General features: G+C 43.5%; 1 protein-coding gene across 1 annotated transcript in view; it reads right to left on the bottom strand.

Moving 5' to 3' along the window:
• Positions 1-294: 294 nt before the first annotated feature.
• The window catches only part of Tnks (tankyrase), a 139,766-nt gene continuing 114,938 nt past the window's right edge, over positions 295-25,122 (bottom strand). Inside the window, exons 15-27 of the mRNA XM_032918953.1 lie at positions 24,542-24,707; positions 22,925-23,144; positions 22,435-22,544; positions 20,014-20,202; positions 19,439-19,676; positions 18,151-18,233; positions 14,724-14,844; positions 13,613-13,710; positions 11,896-11,970; positions 10,771-10,876; positions 10,301-10,487; positions 6,470-6,626; positions 295-2,409 (exon numbers count right to left, since the gene is read on the bottom strand). Of these exons, the coding sequence (XP_032774844.1) occupies positions 2,323-2,409; positions 6,470-6,626; positions 10,301-10,487; positions 10,771-10,876; positions 11,896-11,970; positions 13,613-13,710; positions 14,724-14,844; positions 18,151-18,233; positions 19,439-19,676; positions 20,014-20,202; positions 22,435-22,544; positions 22,925-23,144; positions 24,542-24,707 (1,837 nt within the window). The 3' untranslated portion in view covers positions 295-2,322. The remainder of the gene's footprint in view (positions 2,410-6,469; positions 6,627-10,300; positions 10,488-10,770; positions 10,877-11,895; positions 11,971-13,612; positions 13,711-14,723; positions 14,845-18,150; positions 18,234-19,438; positions 19,677-20,013; positions 20,203-22,434; positions 22,545-22,924; positions 23,145-24,541; positions 24,708-25,122) is intronic.

Genomic DNA, 25,122 nt, shown 5'->3' with positions numbered 1-25,122 from the left:
GGCGTCCCAAGCCTGCCAGTTCTAAATAACGCACACACAGGAGATTAAGCAGATTCCAGCTGGATGCCGCTTGTCTCTTGCAGAGGGCTCGTTCACGCTCTCTACTGCTGTAGTCCCCTTTAGCCAACCTGAATACACTCAGGATGCCTTTGGTTTTCAAACTCTGAAACTATCTATTAGCTCTGCGGACCATTTAAAACAATTTTTTTTCAGGACTGATTTTTTATAAGCAGCTCATTTCCGTGCACTCTGTCATAGGCGAGTCACTATGGGATCACTAGTACTACAGAAGGCTTCCTTACAAAGTCTTTACTCAGCTCAGAACATGACACAGTCCTGGTGGTTAGGGAAGCACGATAGGCCTAGTTAATCTGGTTGGTTCATGGAGGCGATCCGTCCGTCAGAGGCGCTAAAGCCTTCCTTCCACACCTACACCATAGTAACTCATTACTAAATTAAAATCACAGCTGTGTTTAGCATTTTAAATTAATTCAGGTCAGGCCAAATAACATATACATTACAGCTAGTGAACGACACAGAGGCCGATCTCTTCAACCCTTTGTTAACAGAAAGGAGAAGAAGGAGGGACAGGAGCTCCTGAGGGAACGTCAGAGTCTGGAGCTTTCCATGGGGCTCTAGTTGCTGTTAAACACCCAGCCAAGACCACACGCACAAAGCTCAGGTCACTGAAACTTCAATGGAAGTAAAAACTGAGGCTAACTTTTGACTTCATTTTGAGGAAGCCATTTGAGATATAACTAAAATACTCACACTAGACCGGATGCCTAGTCCTAGCATAGGCTCAAGCTAACAAAAATTTAATAAATAAAACGAGAGAAATGTGTATTTCAAGAACCAGGGAAACGAAGGTGGTCACAGTTTAATATGCTTGCATTAAAACAAAGTTAAAAACATTGTTTTCAGCCTTCCGATTGAAATGGTTAAGTGTGTCACACTGTTTCCCTGCTTATGTGACGTCTGCCTCAGAGCTGAGGAGGACCTGTGAAGTAATGCGTTCAGCTCAGTACTCAGTTAGGGTCCACAGGGCCTGAGGCGGCAGGCCTGGTTCTGCCTGCTGTTGAGCGCACTTGGCGAATGCCATTACAAGCAAGCACTTTCCCAAAGAAATGTTTCTATCAGTGGCACCTAAAAAATAGGTCAAACTGCCTTTGGTTTCAACTTTTGTTTTCTTTGTCTAACTACATTAAGAACTTTGAAGAAATGGTTTAAAAACTGAGAGAAGAGATCTTTCTAAACTATCGACACATACTACTCAGAGGCCAGATTAGGAGTAAACAAAATGTCCTTGCATTTGTGCATATTTATTATGTAGGGTTTGAATATCCTGGAGAGAGGGGGGGGGAGGGAGGGAGAGAGAAAGAAATATGCTGGGACCTTGGCGAGGTTGAACAGTTCCCTGACTTTAGATGACCCTGGTGGTCCAGGGAGTGAAGCATTTGTTGAGATCCCTGGGTCTGCTGGGTGCAGTCAGGGCCCTGGGCTCCTCCCTCCCAGCTCTCTAGCCATTCCACCAGGGAAGCAAGGGTCTAACCCCTCCATTAACACTCTCCCAGGCGCTCCCATCTGTAGCATGGTCCTGAGAACCCTGAGACCACAGGTCCACCAGGCTCTGACTTTTTAGGTCAAAGAGATGTTTGTGCCCTTCCTTTTAAGGTGGGGAGTTTATAAAAGGAAACTAAATATTGCTCTTTTCCTTTATGTTCACAAGAAGCAGAGATACAAACTCTGACAACAGGGACACAGGACCAGTGTCTAGCCAGACGCTTCGGCTGCACCGCTAATGATTTTAGTCAGAGTGACTCTGTGCAGAATATCCCAGGAAGACTCTGGCCATTTTCAAAGTAACAATAACGACGACGACGGCGACAACAAGAACAAGAAGCATCAACAAATATGTTTGGCAAAATTAAAAAATAAGCCCATCACATGTGTCTGTTATCCATGTGCCAACACAACGAAGACAATGTAGTGTATGAACCAAGAACGTGTAAGCCAGCATATTCTCTTTCCCCATCTCTACATCTTGAGCAAAGCATCTTGCTTCAGAAATGGGTAACTGCAATGAAAACGGCCTGAGACATGGTCAAGGCCGCCTGGTAGCCATTTCCTCAAGGGGACCAGGGCAGGTGAATGTGCTTGGGGACTCACTCCGCAGGGTCACTCTAGCAATGCTTTATAAAAGACAAACAGCTTATTTCTTGGCTGTTGGGATTTAGAGAATATTGATTTTTTTTGTTGGAAGCAATCCACTGTAATCCAGTTGCAGGTTTGAATCACTCCGGCCTTTACCAGGGGCAATCACTAGGTCTTCTGCTCTGCTGCCGTTGCAGTCTGGGAAGGGGCTTCCGGCTTCATGATCTGGTAGGTGATGAGATATTCTGGATATGCCTGGAACAGTCAAAAAGGCAAACGACTCATTCCCTTGAAGGTGCAGCTCTTAAGCCTTACTCACTCAGGGGTCAGGCTAGATGCATGTGTAAGCCCCACCATCCCTAAAGTTATTTGTATAATATTTCTCCTTTTATTTTACCCTCTGCACTGTTGGGGATAGAAGCTCGCACCCTGCTCACACGGACCAACCACTCTACAGCAGCACCGTGCAGCCTGAGCCCCAGTTCTTCCGATGCTCTAAGTTAGGTACCTCTGCTCCTCCTCCACTACAAAGCCATGCACCATTAACAGGAAGACGTCAGCATCGCTCCTCTTCACCTTACACAGTAGGCAGTCAAGAAGCTCCTTAAATCAGTAATTCTGCTGCTGAGAGCTCAAACTAACCATAGGAAATGTTGTAGCCCACACTCTAGTCTCTAGAATGGGGATGGTCAGACACGCTAAGGTACCACAAATCCTCATGGCAACAGTGTAGGGGTGACTGAGGTAGGATGTTTGTTTCTTTGTGACAGTATCTCTCATGAACTCGTTCCATAGCTATGGCGTGTCTTCCAGCCCCACCCTCCAGGTACTGAGAGCCACCACAGCTGGCTAGCGATGATCGTGCCAACCGTAAGCACCTCTCCTGAGAGAGAATGGCGCAGATTTAGGCTGGCATTCGCCATGCGTCTTCATCAATGCCTCTACTCTCCTGACGTTAGTGAGACAGCTCGGTTCTGGTATGGAAAGACTTCTTGATGGGGAATGGGAAAGAGAAGTTGCTACCAGAGAAAGCTGACACAGATCTTAAAAGCAGGGAGTGAAAAAAGTCTTAGTTTGTGGACTACACATGAAATCTTCAACCCTAAAGAATGACAAAACTAAATCCAGCATTTCAGAATGGCTGTGGCTAAAGAATAATATTCCTCACTGGGCAAAGGGATTGGAGTCCCAAAGAATTTATGCCTATTTGTAACAGATATAGAGATTATTAAAGATAATAATAATAATAATAATAATAATAATAATAACAACAACAATAACAATAATAGAGGTTTTAGACATTTAAAATAAAAGTACAAGTGGTAGGTTTATCGAAATTTTTCTTGGTAAATTAGCACACCTCTATCTGTCTTGGGTTCCTTGGTTATAAATGGGAACAGCAATACTGGCATTTGTTTAAGAGAAATTAAGTGCAAGGTCTTGGAAGAGGATTGGTGTAGTAAGAACAGAGTGTGTGCTGGGTACTGTTAACATAACTGTCATCACCCTTCATTACACTGTGCCTCCTAAGAGGCCTCAGGACTTGAAAAGCACAGTACAGAAATGCACTTTAACAGTCCCGTGTACAGAAGGTACGCAGCGCTATCCTTCACAGTCCTGTGCTCAGTCCAGTGCACTCTGGCTTCATCAGCGACCGACCACCCTGGCATGACCAGGGTCAACAGCTCTCTGGGTTCTGGGTCTGAAGGTGCAGTAACTGCGGTTGGTTCTCAAGTCGCACTGCTTAGCTAAAGGGCTTTCAGGCAGCACAGTAATTCTTAATATTAAAATGAGCTGCTGTGGATATTCTCCTTCATTAGTGGAGAAAGAGAAATACTGTGTGCATGGCTTAACTGTTGGGAAACTATTTGTTCCGCAGTACAGGCTTACGGCCTCAACCATGTGTGAAATACTGAGGTGTGACAGAAGCACAGCTTGATGTCAGGCTGCAGACCAGCTGTCTGGGGAGCTACACAAGACAAGAAAATTTTGAGTGTCCAGTGGCACGTGCTACACATGAAAGCTGGGAGGGTAACTGCTGCTGCCCTCTGCCCCAGTGACACTGTCTTTGCCACACTTGGTCTGCGACTTTATTCGCTTATGAAGTTACTTCAGCAGGAGTCAGGGGCATCTATCAGGAACCTGGCAGCATGTTTAAAAGCCTCCTGACTCACGTCCATCTCAGTCAGACAGACTCTGAGATTCTAGCAGCATCACTACAAACTCCTCTGCTGAGGGCCCAGGGCCATGGCTAGGAGATGGGACTGCTTCTGTGTACGGTTTCCTGTAAATCGCACAAAGCCTATAAGACTTTAAGGCAGGACAATCATTTAGCTGCAGGATGAGAAAGGTTAGAATGGACCAAAAAGCTTTATCACCTATCAGGCCACTTTAAACCACACTACTTACAAGAGCACAGAGGGGAGTCACGGGCTTTAGTAACAACTCACTCGGGTCACTCAGTTTCAAGATCCACCACCCACATTTCTGATGCTAAAACTGAGTCTCTGCAGCTCCACTTTCCTGTTCGAGAGATACCATGCTTTCTTGAACGAGATTCTGGACACTGGGAAAATGACTTTTACAAACCATTCTACAGTATTTCCTTCTCCACCTTCAATGAGCCAGCCTTGTAAGCCATGTCAGTAAAACAGACAAAACCTTGGTAGCAACCAGTAAGCAGAGGGTCTCTCTCCTTCGCATCTGATACTGGGTGGAAACGTGAGACTGACAGACATTCCTCCTTTCCCACCCACAAAGGCTACAAATCCAATCTAGGGCCTTATGCAAGTGCTTTACCATGAAGCCACATAGCAGCCTTTCCTGGCAGTTTAAGGCTAACCAGGTCACAAAGCAATTTTCCTCAGGTGCATATCAATTTCAGTGCCTCTTTCAACCTTAGGCTCTCTTGTATGCCCCTGAGTCTGCTCTCCAGCCTATGATACTCCTGTCTCAACCACCTACCCCAGTGAGTGATGTAAACTTTGATTAGCTGGTCAAGGCATACCCTTCTTCCCTCGCTGCCTCTTGTCCTTGTAGCTTAGCAACAAGCATGCAATTATTCTTATGGAAACTACCCTCTACCCTCAGTCTGTACTTTCTCCAGCTAACCTTTATCATGATAGTTTGCAAGAGAAATTTTCCAGCTGCAGCACCACACCACTTCTACTTACGATATTCTACCATGACCCAAGAAGTTCCCTTCACCACTCACTCATCAGTAAAGAGTAATCAACACCCGCCCCCCCAACTTAGCACTGCATGTATTCTGGTCTGCAACAGTCTCAGATATGGCCCGAGAAGCTCCCTCAATGACTCTTAAGCCTCCATGTTAATTTTCCGTCTTGAGCGGGACATTACTTTCTGGTGTAACAGGCTATCTGAAGCTTATGGGTGCGTACGTGCTCCAACCCGGGTCCTTCTAGCCAGGAGTAGTTTGGGGGGCTGGGCTCCAGCTTTTCACTGCTACTGGGGTGTCTTTGCTTTCAGCAGAGTAAAAAAATTAGGTATATACTTATACACAGACCTAACACACACACACACACACACACACACACACACACACACACACTCACACTCACACACACACACACACACACAGAGGCATCTATATATCTAGTGATATGTTTGTTAGAAACTATGAGTTCCTATTAATTAACACAGCTTCAGTACACTCACTTGCTTTGTAAAAACCTTCCCCTCAGTCCATGACATGCCCTCTTCTAGTAGGGACGACAGCGCCCAAGAGCTCACACACCTACACACTCGCTCACTTGCTGACCCTGGAATGCACTGAATGGAGTTTTGTTGCTTCACCCACACTACCACGGTAAGCAGACCACTACGGAGGAGCTCAAGTTATCTGCAATTCTTTGCAACTGTACATCTCACTCTGCCCACGGCAGCACACACACACGTTATTTTATACATTATCTATTTGTAGTTTCTCGTTTTTCTTCTACTTCAGCTTAGCTATGGCTTTCGGTTACGTTAGAAAAATTAACTTTTGCATTCAGATAATCTGGGTGAGATCTGGTGCTGGGAGTTGTTTCTCTGTATACACATTTCCATTACTATTGTTTTTTCTTTTCCAATTACATTTTGGATCCCCAAGAAGGTGACAGAACTAAATATACTGCAGCCTTCTGACTCTCAAGGATGTAGGGCTATGATCAGAATCATAAGGATTCCGATTATGTGACCAGCCTACGTCAAGCACAGCCATTCAAAGGCATGCATGCCTGTAACGACTGCAGATAATGTCTAGGGTATGAATGTGTTCAGTGGCTTGTTCATGCTGATTTGATGAACATACCTGTTCCCCTCTGTAGATGACATATTCAGCATACGCCAGTCCATTGACACTTGGTCTACCGATGACTGAGTGATGTCCTGGAGGCGCATGGGCCATTTTCATGGTGCTGAATTGCAGAAAAGACTTTCCAAGGGTCACTCTACAGAAAAGCATTTGTCTAAAGGGAGAATGAAAACAAATATGTTCAAAACACTTTAAATCTCATTTTAAAAAAATATTCATTTATTTATATCCTAAACGCTGACCCTCTCCAGGCACCCCGGCAGAATTCCTCCCAACACTTTAAATCTTAAAATGTAACTGTTAGGTTTATTAGCTTTTTATAGAAAATCTCATAGAATGCAAGCTAACTGAAATGCTACTATCAAGTCTGTGTGTAGGAATGGGATCAAATGTGATCTACTGATTCACTACTTAGCAGTTACCAGGCTCAGGCTCAAGCTGAATCAATAGCTTCAGGCAGTTTTGGAGTAGCACAGGACCTCGTGTGAAAGTGTGCTATATGCAAAATCCACACCTCAGAGAACTGAGCTTTCCCGTGGGCACACAGGATGGAAAGAGGGAGATGGGAGAGTATCCGAGATTAACACCCAGCTGTGTGTGTTTGTGTGAGTGTGAGTGTGAGTGTGTGTGTGTGTGTGTGTGTGTACACTCAGAGGGAGGAGTGCAGCCTCATGTTGGCTTTGCCTCCTGCCTTGTTAGGGACAGTTTCTCTGATGAGCCTGCCCATGTGTAAGCAGACTGGCTGGCCTGAGAGCGCACAGGTTCTCTGGAAAAGTTGAAGGCTCACAAGCCACTCATGCCGTGCACCTGGCTTTTATATAGATTATGGAGATTCAAACTTAGGTCATCATACTTGTGTGGCCAATGTTTTTACCCTGAGGCATCTCTCCAGATAAGATTTGGCTTCACTCATCATGGGTTAAACCAAACAGTAAAATCTGGGATGACAGAGTAATATAAGTGGATCAGGAACAAATATATTTAGATTAAATATATGACTGAAAACCTAATACCTAGCTGAAATTAGGACGGATGTTAAAAGTTGTACAAGGTTAAGAAAAACTGGCTGGGTGGAAATTATAAACTATAGCCACCAGTTTAAAACTGTTGGTATCTGTTTTTTATTTTTATTTCTGGTCCTGTTTTGGTTTTTCAAGACAGGGTTTCTCTGTGTAGTTCTGGCTGTCCTGGAACTCACTCTGTGGACCAGCCTGGCCTCAAATTCAAGAGATCCACCTGCTTCTGCCTCTGCCTTCTGAGTGCTGGGATTAAAAGTGTGCACTGCCACCGTGCCCGTCTGGCACCTGGCTTTCTAAGTATAATTTTACTAGACTAAAGCCATGCACTCATTTACATAGTTGCTTCTGTACTCCAAGGGCAGAAGTCTCTGACAAGGATGCATGGCTGCAAAGCCCAAGGTAATTATTATCCAATCCTTTAAAAAAGTCGGTCCTTAAACACTTCACGTTTTAGCAATTTAATACAATTAGTCACACTGTAAATGTGAACAGTTTGTAGGGCTGGAGTATGGCCTTTCTGCTATTACTGAGACCTGCCTAGCCGGCTGTTTTAGTGGACGTCACTAGTGCTCCTCTGGGATAAAGACTTGCTATCTACTGTATTTTCTTGTAGGTCTCACCCTACATTATGAGTATACTTTATTTATTTTAAATCTTTATTTTTATTCTATATTGTATGACTCTTTTGCCTCCATATACGTATGTGCCTGATACCCAGATTCCCTGACCTTGTACCTAGAGCTGCGTGGTGTGTGCCACCATGAGACTGCTGGAACTGAACCCCGGCTGTCTGCAAGAGCAACAATGCTGTTACCTGCAGTGTGGCCCCCAAAGTGGCTTCCACAGCCCCATTGTTAACATCATGGCAGCAGTGTGCTGTCAGTAAGTAGATTTTGTCACTGTTCGTCTGTTATACCATACAATACTTGACCCGACAGGACTGGGCCTCCTGTTTCAGGGAGCAAACCTGGTCTGCAGGACCTACTGCGCCTGTGCATGAAGCAGCAAGTGCTGATGCCTCCCACTTGTGGTGTTCGTAGATGCAACAGCTAAGAAACACAGGGCGAACGCCTGAGGGGCAAACGTTGGCAAACACAAGGCAGGAGACAACAGAAGCCACTCCTTTCCCCACTCGAATATCACTGCTCTGACCCAGCAGCTTCTAGAGCGTCTCTGAGGCATGCCACGCTCTTGTTAATGGAGCCGGGGCCAGCTTGCTCTCCGTGCTCACCAGTGTGCTCCGCCTCCTCCCCGCTTCCCAGGGACATCCCTTGCCAGTGGCGTGCCGGCTGCGTGCTTGTGCTCAGGCTCTAATTTCTAGGAGACGCTGGCTAGGACATAAACTCGTGTGAATTTTACTGAGCACAACCCTCGGCTAGGCTCACTTTATCGCTCGTCTTAGGTTCACTCTGTCTGCATGGGAGGCATGCTAGACACCAGTGATCCTTAGGAATTTCTGTTTGTAACCACAGTGCTTTACATGGAGAACAGTTTCCTTCTGAGCGTACGGCATCCATCTTAGAACTGCGGATGACCAGTCTAAAAAATAATGCAACTGCAGATAAATTTACAGGCATTAGTTGTAAGGAATTTCAAGATTACGTGTTAAGTAAGGTATTAACTGAATCATGCTACCTTACTCACATAACTTATGAACACAATACAGTAAAGTGGCTTACAAAGCAATGTACAGCATTATAAACTCGGTCAAATGCCTGTGGCTGGTGAGGTCTACACACACACACACACACACACACACACACACACACACACACACACACACACACACACACACACACTGTTGCTGCTTTGGTAAATGGACATGGTACAAACTGCCATGGAGATGCTTGTGTGTGCACCTGTCTACAGCACTGCTCTCAATCCCAGAGAAGCTTTTGTGGGAGGCAGCCATCAAGGCAGCATTAAACTGGTCAGAGTCTGAGAGTCAGCAACTGTGTGTGCTCAGTCCTAAATGGGACACTGCCATCAACCAAGGCTCAGGGAACGTTGTGGAGGACGGGATGGGAAGAGGAGAAGAACAGGCACACTGGGGGAGAGCTGTGACATCTGCCCTATAGTAACATGGCCACAGTAGCCATGAGGTCACAGCAGCTATGGTCACTTGCACTGGATCAAGGCCATCTATACTCTGCATAGATGGGAGCAGGAGGCTGCACCCCTAGCGGAGAAGCTCCTGGCAACTGAGGGATGTTGGGAGAGGAAGTCTATTTCTTTGGGTGGGGGTGCGGGTATGGAAAGTCACCCACCCCATTTGGAACCGCACACTCATGCACACTGCAGCAGCTCAAATGAGAGACGTGAAGGGGAGGGAAAGCACTGTCGGGTCAGGCCTAAGTGTAGGGGATGTGGGGTGGACACAGTGTGTACATGTGTGACTGACGAAGAGTCAGTGCAAACAACTACTAAATCTCCATCTTCTTGTTCTCCAGTGAGGAAAGAAACGCTGCCTTCTCACTCGCTGCCATGTTATCTCCTCCGGCTTCTCAATGACAAAGTTCTCCTTCCAAAAGCTGATACGCATGTTTGCCACTATTCTGAAGCTGGGCTTTCCGAGGGATTGCTATGCTCCTACAAACAAGCCACACACCGGCCGCATCGGCGAGGAAAGCTGACTCTAGTCTCTCTGTGGCTAGAAGGGCTCTGCACTGCAGTGAGCACTAAGAGGTTCTGATCATCTGCAGTCCACAGAGCGAGCATGCGTGCCTGCCTGGTCTGGACCACTCAGACCAGCACCACAGTTCCTGCTCTAGGGCAACAGCTCTCACTGCAGTCAAGGCAGGACACTCACCTGTGACATATGTAACATGACCTATCTTTGTGTGTGGGGCAGCCTGTTCCTCCTCCAATTCCATAAACATACTGATTGCTTTTGGAAGAGTTTTCGGCAAAGTAAATCCCAGCTCCAAACATCCCTCCAATGTATGCGTGCCGCTCATCAAACCCTTTATGAATAATGGCATTAATGAAAGGGGAACCTAAAAATACAAACATGGAAACATTAGTTGTGCAACACTTAGCCGTTTACTATTTTCACCAAGTGCAGTAATGTTCACAAAGAAAAACAGAAACCAAAAAAACCCCACAGGTGGCTCAACTTGGAACTTGAGTTTGCAAGCAAGTCCAGAAGTCATCTGCACGGCACGTGCTTCGGGAGGTCTGTGCTAACAGCAAAGCCTTAGATCCAGGCATTACTCAACCTAACATCACTAACTGCTCCCAACCTTTCCCGCTCACTGCCCAGGCGCAGGCGGTGCTCACCGTGGAACAGCATGCGCTCATTGTGATGGTTGTGGTTCTCCTCAGACACCTCCTTTTGTCTGTGACAAAACCGCTCCCTCAGCTTCTTGTTTACAACTTTCTGAATCTTCATAAAGGACAAAAATATTGTCATTAATTAAATGTACACTTTGATTTAAAATGACAAGTAGTCTTCCCTTTGGTGGTGTGAGTTTTGGGGATTTCAGTGGAATTCAGTTAATGTGCTTGTGACAGACATAGTTATTTAGTGTCTCCTTGCTGTTTTCTGTGTGCCCATGTGCCTGACCATGAATGTGAAGCCAGAATCGACACTGAGAATCTTGCTGTTATTCTCCACCTTATGTGAGGCTGGTCCCTCACTGAGCCTAGCTTTACTGCTGGCTAGACTAACTCATCAGCGAGGCTTTAGGAGCCCCTACCTCCCTCTCCCAGCGCTGAGAGGGAGCCCAGCACGCACACCACTCTGCTTGGGCTTAATGAGTGCTGGGCACTCTAACTCAGATCCCCAGAGTTTGCGTAGCACACACTTTATCCACTAAGCCAAACCAGCCAGCCAGCCAGCCAGCCAGCCAGCCAGCCAACGTTCATGGCTTATTTTGCTATACTGGTATAAATCCTATAAGTCAATTAAGAAAGGATTAAACCAGGTTTCAGCAGATGTAATTAACCTTCATGACAACCTCTGAAAAAGCAGGTAATGGCAACAATTTTTTTTCTGTGATTTAAGAGATAAACTCGTTCTGATCTCATCAATGACAAATAGACTGACAGTCTGGGCCTTTAATAAATCCTACTTCCAAACAACTTAAAATGAAGGACTGCTGCTGAGGGTCCAAACTTGAGAACGCAATGGGTGGGGCAACCGTGGTGCCTGCTCCAGCCGCCTTTAGGAAGCGGCCCTCTGCTTGGGGCTTTGCTGTCTTCACTGTGTTGTAGTTTCTGGCCCAGGATGGTCTTGAGGCTTAGAGGGTGTAGTGAAGAGAACAGCACTTGATCTTAGGACAACAGATAATTATCTTTCACAATTAAAATTTTTTTCTTCTAAAATTCCTACAGTTCATTGTCTAGATTAATTTTGTGTTAACATTGCAATCTGACTTTCACCATAAAAATGTGCACACTTACTCGAATGACATTGTATCTGTTGAAGATGCCACCAGCATTCCCGCCATCTCTGTGCTCCCGAATAGTACTCTGCATCTGCAGAGCAAAGGGAAACAGTAGCCCCATGAGAGGCAGCAGAGGGAATCCCTTCTGCTACCTCAGTAACGTCCTTCCGTCTGTCTCCTGCTGAGTCTGACTCTCAATCAGGAGTTCACTACAAACTGATCAACAAATTTAATGAGTATTTGTGGTTGAGAAAATAGTCATAAATACTAATGAAAGCATTTTCTGATACAAATTTTGGAAGAGTTTTTTTTTTGTAAACACAACAGAAAAACTGAAAAAAAAATAGCACTTTAAAAATGTATAATCACTATTATGTTATTAAGAATGAGAAGAAGTTGAAAGTCAAACTAAAATGACATTCAACTGATACCACATTAGATAAATGCTAAAAATAAATATTCTAAAAATATTCTTGTTCCATGTTATCTCAATAGTCTTTGGGATCTTGGTACATCAACTCCGGCAAAGGAAGTTAATATACTTCATAATTAAACAGAATGACCTCTGAGCATTGCTAACTCTTCCACCCTCAAACTTTAATAATTATTATGGAAAAAAATGTAGTGCTTGGGCTCCAGGTAGAATACCTGCTGAGCATGTGCGAGGCCCTAGGTTTCTAGCATCAGATCACAAAAATGCCTGAGTTTCTGACTCGTGGATTGAGCTCTACCATGGCTTCATCTGCAGGGATATGCAGCCTGCATCAGAACTTAGTATGGGGACAACTGGACAGTAAGACCCTCGAAGTCACGATGCCTTCCTGATAACCTAATACAAACTGAAACATTACTACGAACAGAGATGATATGGGCATTAGTTAAAAAGTAAACAAAACAGAAAACCCTCAACTGCAAGCAAACCTGTTTCTGCTTGGTGTCTGTATAGCGATAGGATGAGGGAGGTAACTCACAATAATGGAGTTAGACATTGCATTAGGGGCAAGAAATATCAGCATTCAGCACAGGGGACATTTCTTCCTTTCTTAAAAAAAAAAAAAAGATTTGTTTGTTTGTTTGTTTATGTCACAGTCTTCACACACACCAGAAGGAGGCTTCAGATCCCATTACAGATGGCTGTGAGGCTCCATGTGGTATCTGGGAATTGAACTCAGGACCTCTGGAGGAGCAGTCAGAGCTCCTAACCGCTGCCCTCACAGGAGGGATTTCTATGCCATCTTTCACAAGGAGGTTCAAAGTAGTCCTATTATACGATGCTTGGAATAATTGTGATTATGGACATTAACTAAGAAAGACTTCTTTAATCATGTAGTCAACATCAGAAAGACATGACAATCAGGCATATTACTAAAGAAACAATAATTACATAAACAAACAAACAAAAAACCTAGAATGTGTATTCTATCTATGAGGCAAGATTCTTGTTCCATATCAATCTTAGGTACATTTTACTGTATGAAAATGTTTTAAAAAGATTCTTACTTTCTTACTTATAAAATCTCTAGAACAAAAAGATGGAGCTATTCGACACACAGGCTTGTGTCGTGAGTAAAGCGTGTGTTGTTGTAGCCTGTGGTCACATGTAAGTGCTTGCTGCTGACTGAGGCTGAGTAGCGGGCCCCCCGACCCCGTAACAAATAAGTTGAGTTCCTGCCTCTGGAAAACAGTCTTAACAGAACTTGGTCAAAGAAAAACGGTCTGAATCTGTCTGTTACCTCCTCTTCTACTGATTGGTATTCTTTATCTTCTGGAGCAAGGTCTAGCAAAATAGTTCCCTGATTCACACAGTGAAAGGTCAGATACGGATTGGTTCCTGTAGACGAGAAAACAAACATAAAGCTCATGTCTGTGTCACTCAGTTCATGGAAACTTAACTGTACATAACCGACAGTTTAGAGCGGCCCACACTATTTTCAATCTCCACCTGAACATACAGTATACAGTGTGAAAGCAAATATACCAAAGGCACGAGAAGAAAGAAGGGTTAAGGACTCAGCCCCTCCCATGAACCCTTTCCACACAGCACGGCTCAAAACAGGAACTGAACAAAATCATCATGAACATAGCTGATGTCTACACGAAAGAGAACACGTACCGAATTACAATGGAATGAGTTCTACACTACAGGAACTGCCGTCTAAAACTCTTTCAGGGATGGCTTGAAATGGTTACTGACATAACTTAGCTCTGTTAATTTCATAAGGTTGACTAAAATACATGTTAAACAAAAAAGAGTCAAATTCAAAACCTTCAAAGTTTTGGTTGCCTGTAATTTTTTCAACTCCATAGATATACGTTCCTTCTCTTCTCTGCTCTATGGAAAGTGTGTCTAACAAAGAGATGTACAGAAAATACGGAAGTAAGAGAAGAGGCCTGTGGCAGTGAAGGACAATGGTTGAACCTGAGGGCCAAGCTGTGAGAAACCATGGAGTAAGTGCCTGATTTTATCCAGAAAGCACTTAACCTGCTGGAGGGTTAAGAGCAGGATTAAAGGTTGATAGGCATGTGCTGGAGTCCTCTGGAGGCTGTGGAGAAGGCAGGGAGGGAGGTGAAGGTCCAGGTTGTAGACTCTGAGGCCCAGGAGAGGGAGAGACTGAGTTAGGTGAAAGCAGAGGAAAGGACAAAGTACAAAGATTTGAGGGAAGTGTAGCAGAGGGAGGATCTCAGACTTGTCCAGCTAGTACAAGTGAGTAACTGAAGCGAGGAAGGCAGAGAACACTGTACCAGTCACCTGCATGTGCTCTGGGGTTAGACCACCCAGGCCCCACATCCAGTCTGATATTTCTTCACTAAGTTCTGAAAACAACTTTTCCCCCAACAGCTTACCTTGTTGTCCACCTAAGAGTCTTTCAACGCCCTTGATTAACTTGTGGCGGTGTCCATAGGCATTGATGCCGATTTCTTTCAGTTCTTCATGACCCATATCGGCCAGCACATCTAACGTGATCTGAAAACAAAAGCAAACTTCACTAAATCTGTGCCGGCTTGGGAGGACGGGCGCTCCTGTGCCGTCTAGGGGCTGCAATTACAAGTCTGACGAACAGCTTCCTTTTCTAAGCGCCACCTTCAAGCAGCCTAAGAAGACCAGTGGCCTCCTAGTTCAGTAATGGCCTCTGGCACTTGTTTGGAGCAGAAGAGCCCTGTGATGGGAAGACAGGTGACCACTGCCATGTCCCTCTGGCTGCCATTCTGCCATCTTTTGTGTGTCTCCAGATACACAGATCAGCAGCTTGAAAATGGGAAAAAACCCCAAATTCTGTACCGTGTGGGTAGGAGAAAGGAATGGCAGAGGGAGGGGGAGCATTTTAATCTGTCACCACAGTGTGGCAAAAGTAAGATGAGAACTTCCCAGTGCTGGGAAAGGAGTAAGCCAGGAGTACTGCCGTGGCTTCAGGAGGTGGCCGGTTTATCAGTTTAGGTCACAGGCCATTCTGTGAGAGATAAAGAAATCTCAATGAAGAGAAAAGGAGAGATGGTCTTTAAGTTCATAAATACCAGGTTAGCAACGCTTGCTGACAACACGCGGCTGATGTCTGTACAGATTGTGACTCTGCCTCCACCCAGTGGCAAAGCTCTGACATCACCTCATGTCCAGAGGATGGCACTGGTAGTTTCCTCAGGGCAGAAAATGGTCCTGGGGCAAACACATGCCTGTTGCCCTGGGTTATTTTCTTTCTTTGGAAAACTGAAATATCCTTTGTAGACAATCGTTTTTCTAACTCATTCAAAATTAAAAGAAAAAAATCACTTTCTTAGTCCTTACACTTAAAGTGAAAGTCGGAGCTTTGATTTTTCCTGTCAAAAGGAAACACTGCACGATGAGCAGCATCGTCCGTGCAAGGACCGCACTGCTCATTCTCTGAGGTAATTTAGCATATTACTTTAAGTGGCCATTGAAGAAATAATTGTTTCATGGTATAAGATCTGTAAGTCACTTCTAATCACCCAAAGGAAGTTTTCAACAGAGCTTTAAAAAGACAGCGACACGGAAATAGTCATCTTTGAAATAGAACAGTTTACAAAATAGGAGTCTGTCCATTCTTAGTCAGACCTGATTTTAATGTAACTGTAAGTCACACTGCCGATACCGTCTTCTTCTAGATATTTTATATTTCAGTTTAAATATGAATATTGACAATAAAAACACAGCCTCATGTATGTGAGGTAACCAGGTTACATACATCAAAAGCTTTCTAATTGACATACAGCAGTGCAGAGCTGAAGGGTGTCAGAGTCAGGCTAGAAGACAAAACAAAACCCCAAGGGATTTCTAATCATGTCTAGAGAAGAAATAAAGACAGCTTAATATATAGACTTCCAATCACAACACGAATGTAAAATCCTCACCCAAGTCCCTGCCTCAGCAGAGGAACCCTGAGTTACTACACTTCCGTCCACAGAGCAGGGCTCAGGGAGCCAGGCTCCTCCCTGGTGTGGAGAGCAGTCTCTAAAATGGCTGCTGGACATCTTCGGTCTCTAGCATTTGTGTTCTAAATTAAAGTCCCTTCCCTTTGGGTGTGGGCTACGCTTACTGAGTAGTTAACTAATGTGATATAGTGGAAATGACAGGATAGTACTTCCCCCTTATATTTAATTATTTATTATTTTTATGCCTCTACTGACTTATCTGGTGGAAACAGAGAATATATTTGGTATTTGGAGGAAACCACAAGTTTGTTCCCCAAGTTCTTTTCTTTGGGAGAAGGGAGTTACTCATATCTAACATACATTAATATAAAATAATAAAGTCTATTCACCTATCAGCTAAAAACGGTTCTGCATATAGAGTAAGGGCTATGTCTATAGGGTCGCCTCCTGCCCCTAAGAGTTGCTTGTTTTGCCTGGCCTGTGAAGAGAAAATTAACTACTGTAAGTGAAAAGGCCTTTTTCCCTGGTGGTGGCAGTGATGACTTTGTAACCGTATTTACAATGAATTTGTTGGGCCCAAGCACTACAACTTGAAATAAAATGGATATGGTTACTTTCTGTGAAAATCCAAGTCATAGCAGTTGAACTCCATAAATTATAATGTAAATCCAATTTTCCTTTCCCATGAACAAAGCATTCTAGGTAGGAAGCTACACTATGAGTGTGAGGAGATGCTATGCAGTGCTACGGTTAACTAGACAGGATCCTGACGTTTCTCTATGAAGCATCTATGGAAGAGGACGACTCAGACTTCTGAGAAGAGAACTGTGACAGTGGAGCTGAGGATATGATGCACTCAAGTCTTCTAGGGGAAGAAATAAAAGAATTGCCTCCGGCCTCACTGGGACAGCAGTATTCGCAGGCAGGAACAGAGGCGGCAGAATACAGTACACCAGGAGTCTGAGCAAACACACCCAGAGCAGGATTAAGTAGACACAGAGATGGATCACATTACCAGACTGCTACAGAATGTTTATGACAGAAAAGAAAATTCTAAAGGCATGCCGTGGAAGAGTTAAGTAGGCTTAGGATTTTATACCTGAAGACTACAGATAACATCTGCACTCGAAATAATAAATAAACTTAATTGTCTGCTCAATGGCCTAAAAGACAGTTAAAATAGGTCAATATATAGAAAGGCACACTACTATCTGGAGGAGAGGGGCTACACCAGGTAATATGTGTTAACTGCAACAGTTAACATCTTGACTATGAAAAGGATATACAAATTATTTTGGACAAAAGAAAAATCAATGGGACATTGATTTACTCGGAAGAAAACCAATAAAAAAGAACAATAAAAGTGATAAGAGGATAAGCTGACTGAAGGCTGACTCATAAACTCCTAAGTCAAAAGCATGAGCACAGGCACAGGTCAGCTTCTGACCAAGAGGATTCACAACAGGAAGCTGAGCGAAGCTCTCAACAGGAGATGGCCCTTGTAAACCTGAGGTTTTGACTCATTAACCAAGGTGTGAATGAATTTCACAATTCCTGTGGACATGAGCCAGAATGAAGGGGTACATATGTGTCTCACTACAAAGCCTCAGTTGACAGTGTTCTCACAGGAGATCTCTAGTCAGAGGATGATGGATGACAGGGAGAGAAGCTCTGACAGTGGCGTGTAACATTTTCACTACAAGTGAAGATCCGTGCGATGCCGTAACAAAGCAGGACGTAAGAACATACTTCAAACAGACAGACTGGACATGGGGCAGCCTGCAGAACAATGTAAGTCACAGAATAGAGAGTATACACAATGAAGAAAACAAACAGTGTCGATAACTGGACGGCTGAAAAGCTGGAAAAGTACATGAGTGTTTACCTGCTCTGTTTCAAAGATGTCCCGAAGGTGCTCAAGGCCAAGGCTTTTAAGGAATTGGCTGATATTCATGTCAAGACCCGCAACTAAAACAAAAACATTAAAATCTCTTAGAAGTTTCTAATTCTATGGAAGTTCCATATTTACGTATAACCCTATTTTTTGACACTTGCCTGTACAGATGATTTCACGTGACATAAACTAATATCAGACATGTCAATTTAAATCAGGCCCTTCCAAGTCATTCTGAACTTTATCTCTAGCTTAGCAATGCTACTTAACATTAATTCTGATACACATAGAATAAAGAACTGAAATACAGATGAATATACTTTCTAACATAGCTTTACATAATTTAATTTAAAACATTTGTGTTAGTTTTATGTATGTTTTTATGCATGAGTATATGCATGTTGAGTGTTTCCCTGGAAGCCAGGAGAGTAATACTGGGTTATATGAAGCTGGAGTGAAAGCCGTTGTGAGCTAACCAGTATGGGTGCTGGGGACTAAACCAGGTCCTCTACAACAGCAGTGCCTAGGCTCCAGACCCTATTTGATAGAAATTAGTACTTTTAATGAATTAAAAGAAAAAAGTGAGCTGGAGAGATGGCTCAGTGGTTAAAAGCACTGACTGCTCTTCCAAAGGTCCTGAGTTCAACTCCCAGCAACCACATGGTGGCTCACAACCATCTGTAATGGGATCTGATGCCCTCTTCTGGTGTGTTTTAAGACAATGACAGTGTACAGTGTACTTACATAAAACAAATAAATCTTAAAAAAGAAAGAAAGAAAAAAGTACCAATTACTGTTTTAATTTATTCTTTTTAAGAATTATTTTTATTTATTTCTGTATGCATAATATAAGTAGAGGTCAGAGGTCAATTTTGCGTATCTTCCTATCTATCTATCTATCTATCTATCTATCTATCTATCTATCTATCTATCTATCTATCTACCCATCCATCCATCTATCCATCCATCCATCCATCCATCCATCCATCCACCCATCCATCCATCCATCATCTACCTCCCTCCCTCCCCACCTATCTTGAGGGACAGCATCTCACTGGATCTAGCGCTCACTTAGCGAGTTCCAGTACTTTCCCTTCCCAGTCCCTTCCCCTTCGCCCTCTCATCCCCCAACTCTGTCTCCCTGTCTTTGATAGGGCCTCACGATGTATTCCTGGATGTCTTTGAACCGAAAAGTTTAGAGAGAGCTATGGTTAAGCCTTCAATAATAAAAAAGAAAAAAGTAACTAAAATAAGTATAAACACTTCGGGATATACGTACCTTCTCCTTCCTTCCTTTCTGCACCCGCAGCACCATCCCCTGCATTGGAGGCTCCTCCTACAGCCAGCTCTGCTAACGGGCCAGTGAGGTTATCTATGCTGCTGGCAGCAGAGAGGCAGGACGGGGTGGACGCTGGTGAGATCAGAGAGGCACTAACTACAGTTGCCTGAGGTTTAAAACAGGTAGGTAAGGCCTCAGGGGGCATGGCGTCTATCAGCAAAGCTCGGATGTCATCAGCCTACAATGATTAAAGAAAACACAAAAACCATTAATAATGCTAAGTTTTTCACTAAGTACCAAGTGTTTTGTAAATGTTTCCTCTAAGACTACCAGGCATAGACAATGACAGTGATGCTGAGTAATGGCTGTAAGAGTCAGACAACAGGTAGTGAAAGCTAGAGGAGGCTGACTACACATGGGCTATCATGCAAGTACAAAAGTGAGACTACGTAGTTCTAACAAGATTTCCAGGAAGAATACCAGCTCGTCCAAATGAACTGCCAGTTGAGCCCTGGAAGGGAGTGTCATGCCTGCAGTCCTAGTGAACAATGACTACCACTGCAACAAGGACTTACCGTTGCCAGATCTAAAGGTGTCTGACCCTCCTGGTTCTTCATGGTTGGGTCTGCGCCATGTGCTAGGAGTAGGGCACATAACTGTGTCCTTCCCTTCTGGGCTGCTTCGTGGAGGGGAGTGAAGGCCCACTTATCCGTCGCGTTTACACACGTGTTGTATTTTATCAGTAACGCTGCTATATCAACATGCTGAGAAAATCAAGAGAACAGGGAAGCTTAGGAAGAAAGCCACCCAGCAGACTTTCGTCAACTATCCTTGCTACTATTTAACCATTCCTTCTAGGCTCATGTTCTCATCCTTAATAGAAACTTCTTAAAAACAAGCAAGCACAACCCTCTACTGTGTTTTGGACTCATTTCCTCCACAACTATTTTCTGTCCCTCTAGGCTGGGTTTCCTGTAGCTCAGGCTGGCCCCAAACTACTTATTTCAAAAGTAAAGATCATTAATTCCGCCCCCGGTACATGCTGATGAAGACAGGAGGAGGGCTGCACAGAACAACTAGGAGTCCTCTGAGAACAGGCTTTAAGATTCTCTGGATTATAAGACTATTATAAAACTAATTTGCAGTTTGTGTTTACTTCTAACATGAAAACTATCTATGATTATATCAAATCACTTTCAAAACAACCAACCAAACAAAAAACCCAAAGTTATCTTCTTTATTCAAAGGATGTTTCAGGAAAAGCAACTTCTGCTCAGTCCAAAAACATGTGATAATTTGAAGCTATTCCTCAGATGATATTACAAGTTACTTAAACTGTGCTTCCTGCATTTTATTAAGAGGAACACAATTTAGTAGACTAATTTGCATAGAGTTCCAAAATTAGTCCAAAAAAGGCTATAGTTTATATATATGTGGGCGTATAAATGATCTGTGTGTTCCAGTGTGCAGTGTTAAACTGTCTTCATATTGAATATCCAGTGTCTTTAGTGAAACCAATTACATGCTTGCTAAATTGGCTGGCAAATGTCTTATAGACCCCTGAAGAGGAAGGAGTGTTACTGAAACAGAGTCAAACACAACTAATTCTTAAGCTTTCATCTCTATAAGTAGCTACACCCCTGGAGTAAATAACAGTAACTGAAATGCACAAGTGACCTGCAGCTTAGAGGACTGGGCGAGGAGGTCGACAGTCCTGGAGAAAGGCACTGAGCACTGCAAGTGACAGCACTTGAATAAAGTGGGGACTGGATTATAAACAGGTGGGTAATAGGAGAGAGCACGGGCTACACTAACACCATCTGAGTGCATGTGTGATCTACTGTAACAATAGCACGAAATCGTCAAATCGACATTTTAGGGAAAACGCTGCAAAATGAGAAAATGGAGAAAGAAAACCCACCTGCCAAATGATAGATTCTTATATAAAATCACATGCTTTTGGTAAGGAATAAATATCAGTACTTTTATATGTATTAATATCACAGAAATTAGCTGTCCTCTGTATGTACAGGTTAAGAAGCGATACCGAAACATACAATAGAAAGGGTGCTAAGCAGAATAAGGCTCTTTATCATAAAGGAAATTTCCCATGAAACCTGTAGCTTTTGTTTAAGCTTCTTAAATCGCCTAATTGTTTCTCCATTTGAAAAGAATGAGGTGGCTTTTAATTTTTTTAAAGTTACAGATCCAAAGAGCAGACTAAGCTCAAACTTGTGGTTGGATAAAAGTGTAACAACGAAAGACAGTAGGAAAATGCTCTCTACTTTTTTCCTCATTTGCAGACAGAAATGGAAAGCAGGGACTGTGGATTCCTACAAAGTAGGTTTGTATGCAAATGAACAGTGGGAGGAGCCACTATAGCACCTGAGAGCCTGGTACGCAGGAACTGTGGTCTGGGATTTTATAGTCAGAGAGGGCTACGTACAAAGGCAGAAAACAGGAACGAACACCCTTCACATTTTACTATTTCTACTGCGAAGCATCAGGCCCGAGGCCTCGGTTCCTCCCATTTCTGACAAACGGCATGAAGGCACTGTGTCTTACTCCTGTTGAACAGGGTTTAGTGCCTGGAAAGATGGCTTTGCACTTTTACTTGGCAGCTTACTCTCTCACTAAAGGCTATTAAATTGTGTACAAACTGCTTAACCACTTGGCCTGCCACTTTTAAGATTCTAGAGGTAAATGTAAGCAGTTACAAACAGTTTCTAAAATCTATCCGAGGTAGAGGTGAGATTTAAACGTGACCCCCGACACACTGATTATTGTGTTATTAGATAATGTGCAAAGACACAGGGCGCTTGCGAAAGCTTATCAAGAAGAACTCTCTATACGGAAGGTATGACAAAGCTTGTAAAGATGATCAAAGCGCACTCAACATGCTTAGGTTAGCAATCTGTTCCTCAGCATGCAGTCCATAACCAGTAGAGTTCTGAATGCCAGGGAAGGCTTCTCGACGTTCACAGTGACGCGCTTACCCCATAAGACGCTGCGTTGTGGAGTGGAATTAAACCTCCTTTGTCCTGGGCATTCACATCAGCGCCGTGCTCTAGCAGGTACTCGGCTACTTCCAGGTTATTATAGCCCGCTGTTAGAGTAAAACAGGACAGGCAGGTCACGAGAATAGATACAACTCACAAACAGACAGGGAAGACTGGGGAAATTAAGATTTTATTTTGTCTTCAGAAGCTAATACTAACTTCATATAGTTTAGTCTTTACCACGTGCCAGCTGCTCTCACAGGCCCCGCAAGCCCCAAGTGTGCATTTGAAGATCTTAGGACAGTCTGCAGGGCTGATCCTCTCGGCTGACCATGTGAGTTCTGGGACTTGAACACAGGCTGTAAAGCTTGCTGGCAAGCACTGTTACCTGTTGGGCTATCTCACCGCAAGCCAAGTGGCTAAGCATCTGCTATCAGTTTACTGGTGTCTAACTGAAGGGACAGCGCGATGACACAGTAGAGCTTACCTGCCAGGTGGAGAGGAGTTGAGTTTCTGCCCTGGGTGTCTCGGCAGTTGATGTTCTCTGGAGTACAAAGCTTCTGCACTCTGGCCAGGCAGCCCTTCTTGGCAGCATCCAACAGGGCAGCATCCCCCCTCAGTAGGTCCTGAATATCTGTGTCTCCTTCTTTGACCAGATCTAGGGGTGTGTTTCCATCTCTGTTCTTCTTAGTTGGATCTGCTCCATGCTGTAAAGACAAACCAGATGTGCAGGTGTGTTTGCAAGTAGGCGGGCAGCACAAACGGAACTCACTTCATTTACTCCAACCTTCATTCAGCTGGAAGGAAATCTATTCTATATCCACTTTGAAAACAGGAATCTAAATCTGCTTTCTTTTGCAATTGGGAGGATAGTGAGCATCTTTTGCTTTTCTGTGACAAACTTTTCCCAAGACTTGAAGTTGTCTTTGAAAACCTCTTATTTCTTATAATGGTCTAGACGTTAATTTGGCCAGACTTTAGTCGCACCCCCCGCCCCACACACACACAGAGAGAGAGAGAGAGAGAGAGAGAGAGAGAGAGAGAGAGAGAGAGAGAGGAGAGAGAGAGAGAGAGAGAGGAGAGAGAGAGAGAGAGAGAGAGAGAATGTGTGTGTTTTAATGATAAAACTAGGGCCTCACACTTGGTAGCTAACCACCCCACCACTGAATTATGAGTTATGAATTATGGAATATGAATTATGAATTATGGCTCCAACTCAAACTGGAGAAAGGTATTTAGGGAGCGTCATGAGAAAGGAAAAAAGGAATATACACAGAAAGAAAAATAATTACTGAATTCTAAATGGCATCAGTTAAAAAAAGTCAGATAGTTTAAAAGTGTATTTCATGATGTATAAATATACTTAAAAAAAAAACTACCTTGGTTTAAAATTAGCTATACCTGTAAGCCAAGTTTTACTATAGACCTGATACAGAGAGCTGTTGACCTACTGTGGAAATTAAAAATGATGTAAGCTAGCGAGGTGTGGTGCACACCTTTAATCCCAGCATTTCTGGGGGCAGAGTCAGGCAGATCTGAGTTCCAGGACAGCCAGGACTGTTACACAGTGAGACTTTCTCTTAAAAATGGAATGAAGAAACAAACAAACAAAGCACAATATTAAAATTAGATAATGGATTCAATGGCTCATAGGTGATTTTAGAAAACTATCTAGTGGTAATACTTGCCATATGTATTTATGGTATTATGGCATTAAATAAAATATAATCTGGACTTACATAGACAATACTTTTTCTCTGGTTAAGAAAAGATGAGAATCTACAGGTATATTAAGAAATGAGTTAACAGTACTATTAGTTATGACAGCAGCAATGTAACAGTCCCTCAAAGAGCAACCTGATGGAGAAGCTCCTACAGCCATTTTCCTCTAATGCTAATGCTACATTAGATAAACCATGTGAAGTAAACCAACTCTTCCCAAAACCTTCTTTGGTGACATGACCTCACTGAGTCAATTCTGAAAGACCTGTCAGCGACTAACCAGAGACAGACAGCCTTCTTAGCACTTGTTTCCCATAGATTACAATAGGTTAGTTTTCGAAAGCAGTAACTAAACCCAGACAGCTGTTTCATATCTACATACTTTTAGAAGGAGTTTGCAGATCTCATATTTTCCCTTGGCTGCGGCTTCATGGAGAGGGGTAAATTTCCACAAGTCCGCCACGTTGACAGAAGCCCCATGCCTCACCAAGAGCTCAGCTACCTCGTAGTGTCCATAGGAGCAGGCATTGTGAAGGGGAACCAAGCCCCTAAACAAAAGAAAAATAGTCACAAAACAAATATTTCAGTTTAAATAGTTTCTTACAATGCTGGTGCATGCTTATAATCTTAGTACTTAGGAGGTAAATATGTGGGAGAGAGCTCAAGATCATCCTCAGCTGGAGAGGGAATCAAAGCCACCTCACCAACTCAAACATCACCATGAAAACACAAATCCCCAAACCCTTTCAAGCCTTCTATCACAACAATGACTAAACTTGAAACAATATATATATATTTTTTTTATTTATTTTTACCGATCTATCTACTCCTCTCTCTCTCTCTCTCTCTCTCTCTCTCTCTCTCTCACACACACACACACACACCCACACACACACCTACACACCACCCACCCACACCCACACACCACATCACACATAGAATAAAATACCATACTTTTTTTGG

The sequence above is a fragment of the Rattus rattus genome, chromosome 13 (genome assembly GCF_011064425.1).
Source record: "Rattus rattus isolate New Zealand chromosome 13, Rrattus_CSIRO_v1, whole genome shotgun sequence".
Lineage (NCBI taxonomy): Eukaryota > Metazoa > Chordata > Mammalia > Rodentia > Muridae > Rattus > Rattus rattus.
The sequence above is the reverse complement of the archived record's forward strand: the minus strand, read 5'-3'. Positions and strand labels throughout refer to the sequence as shown.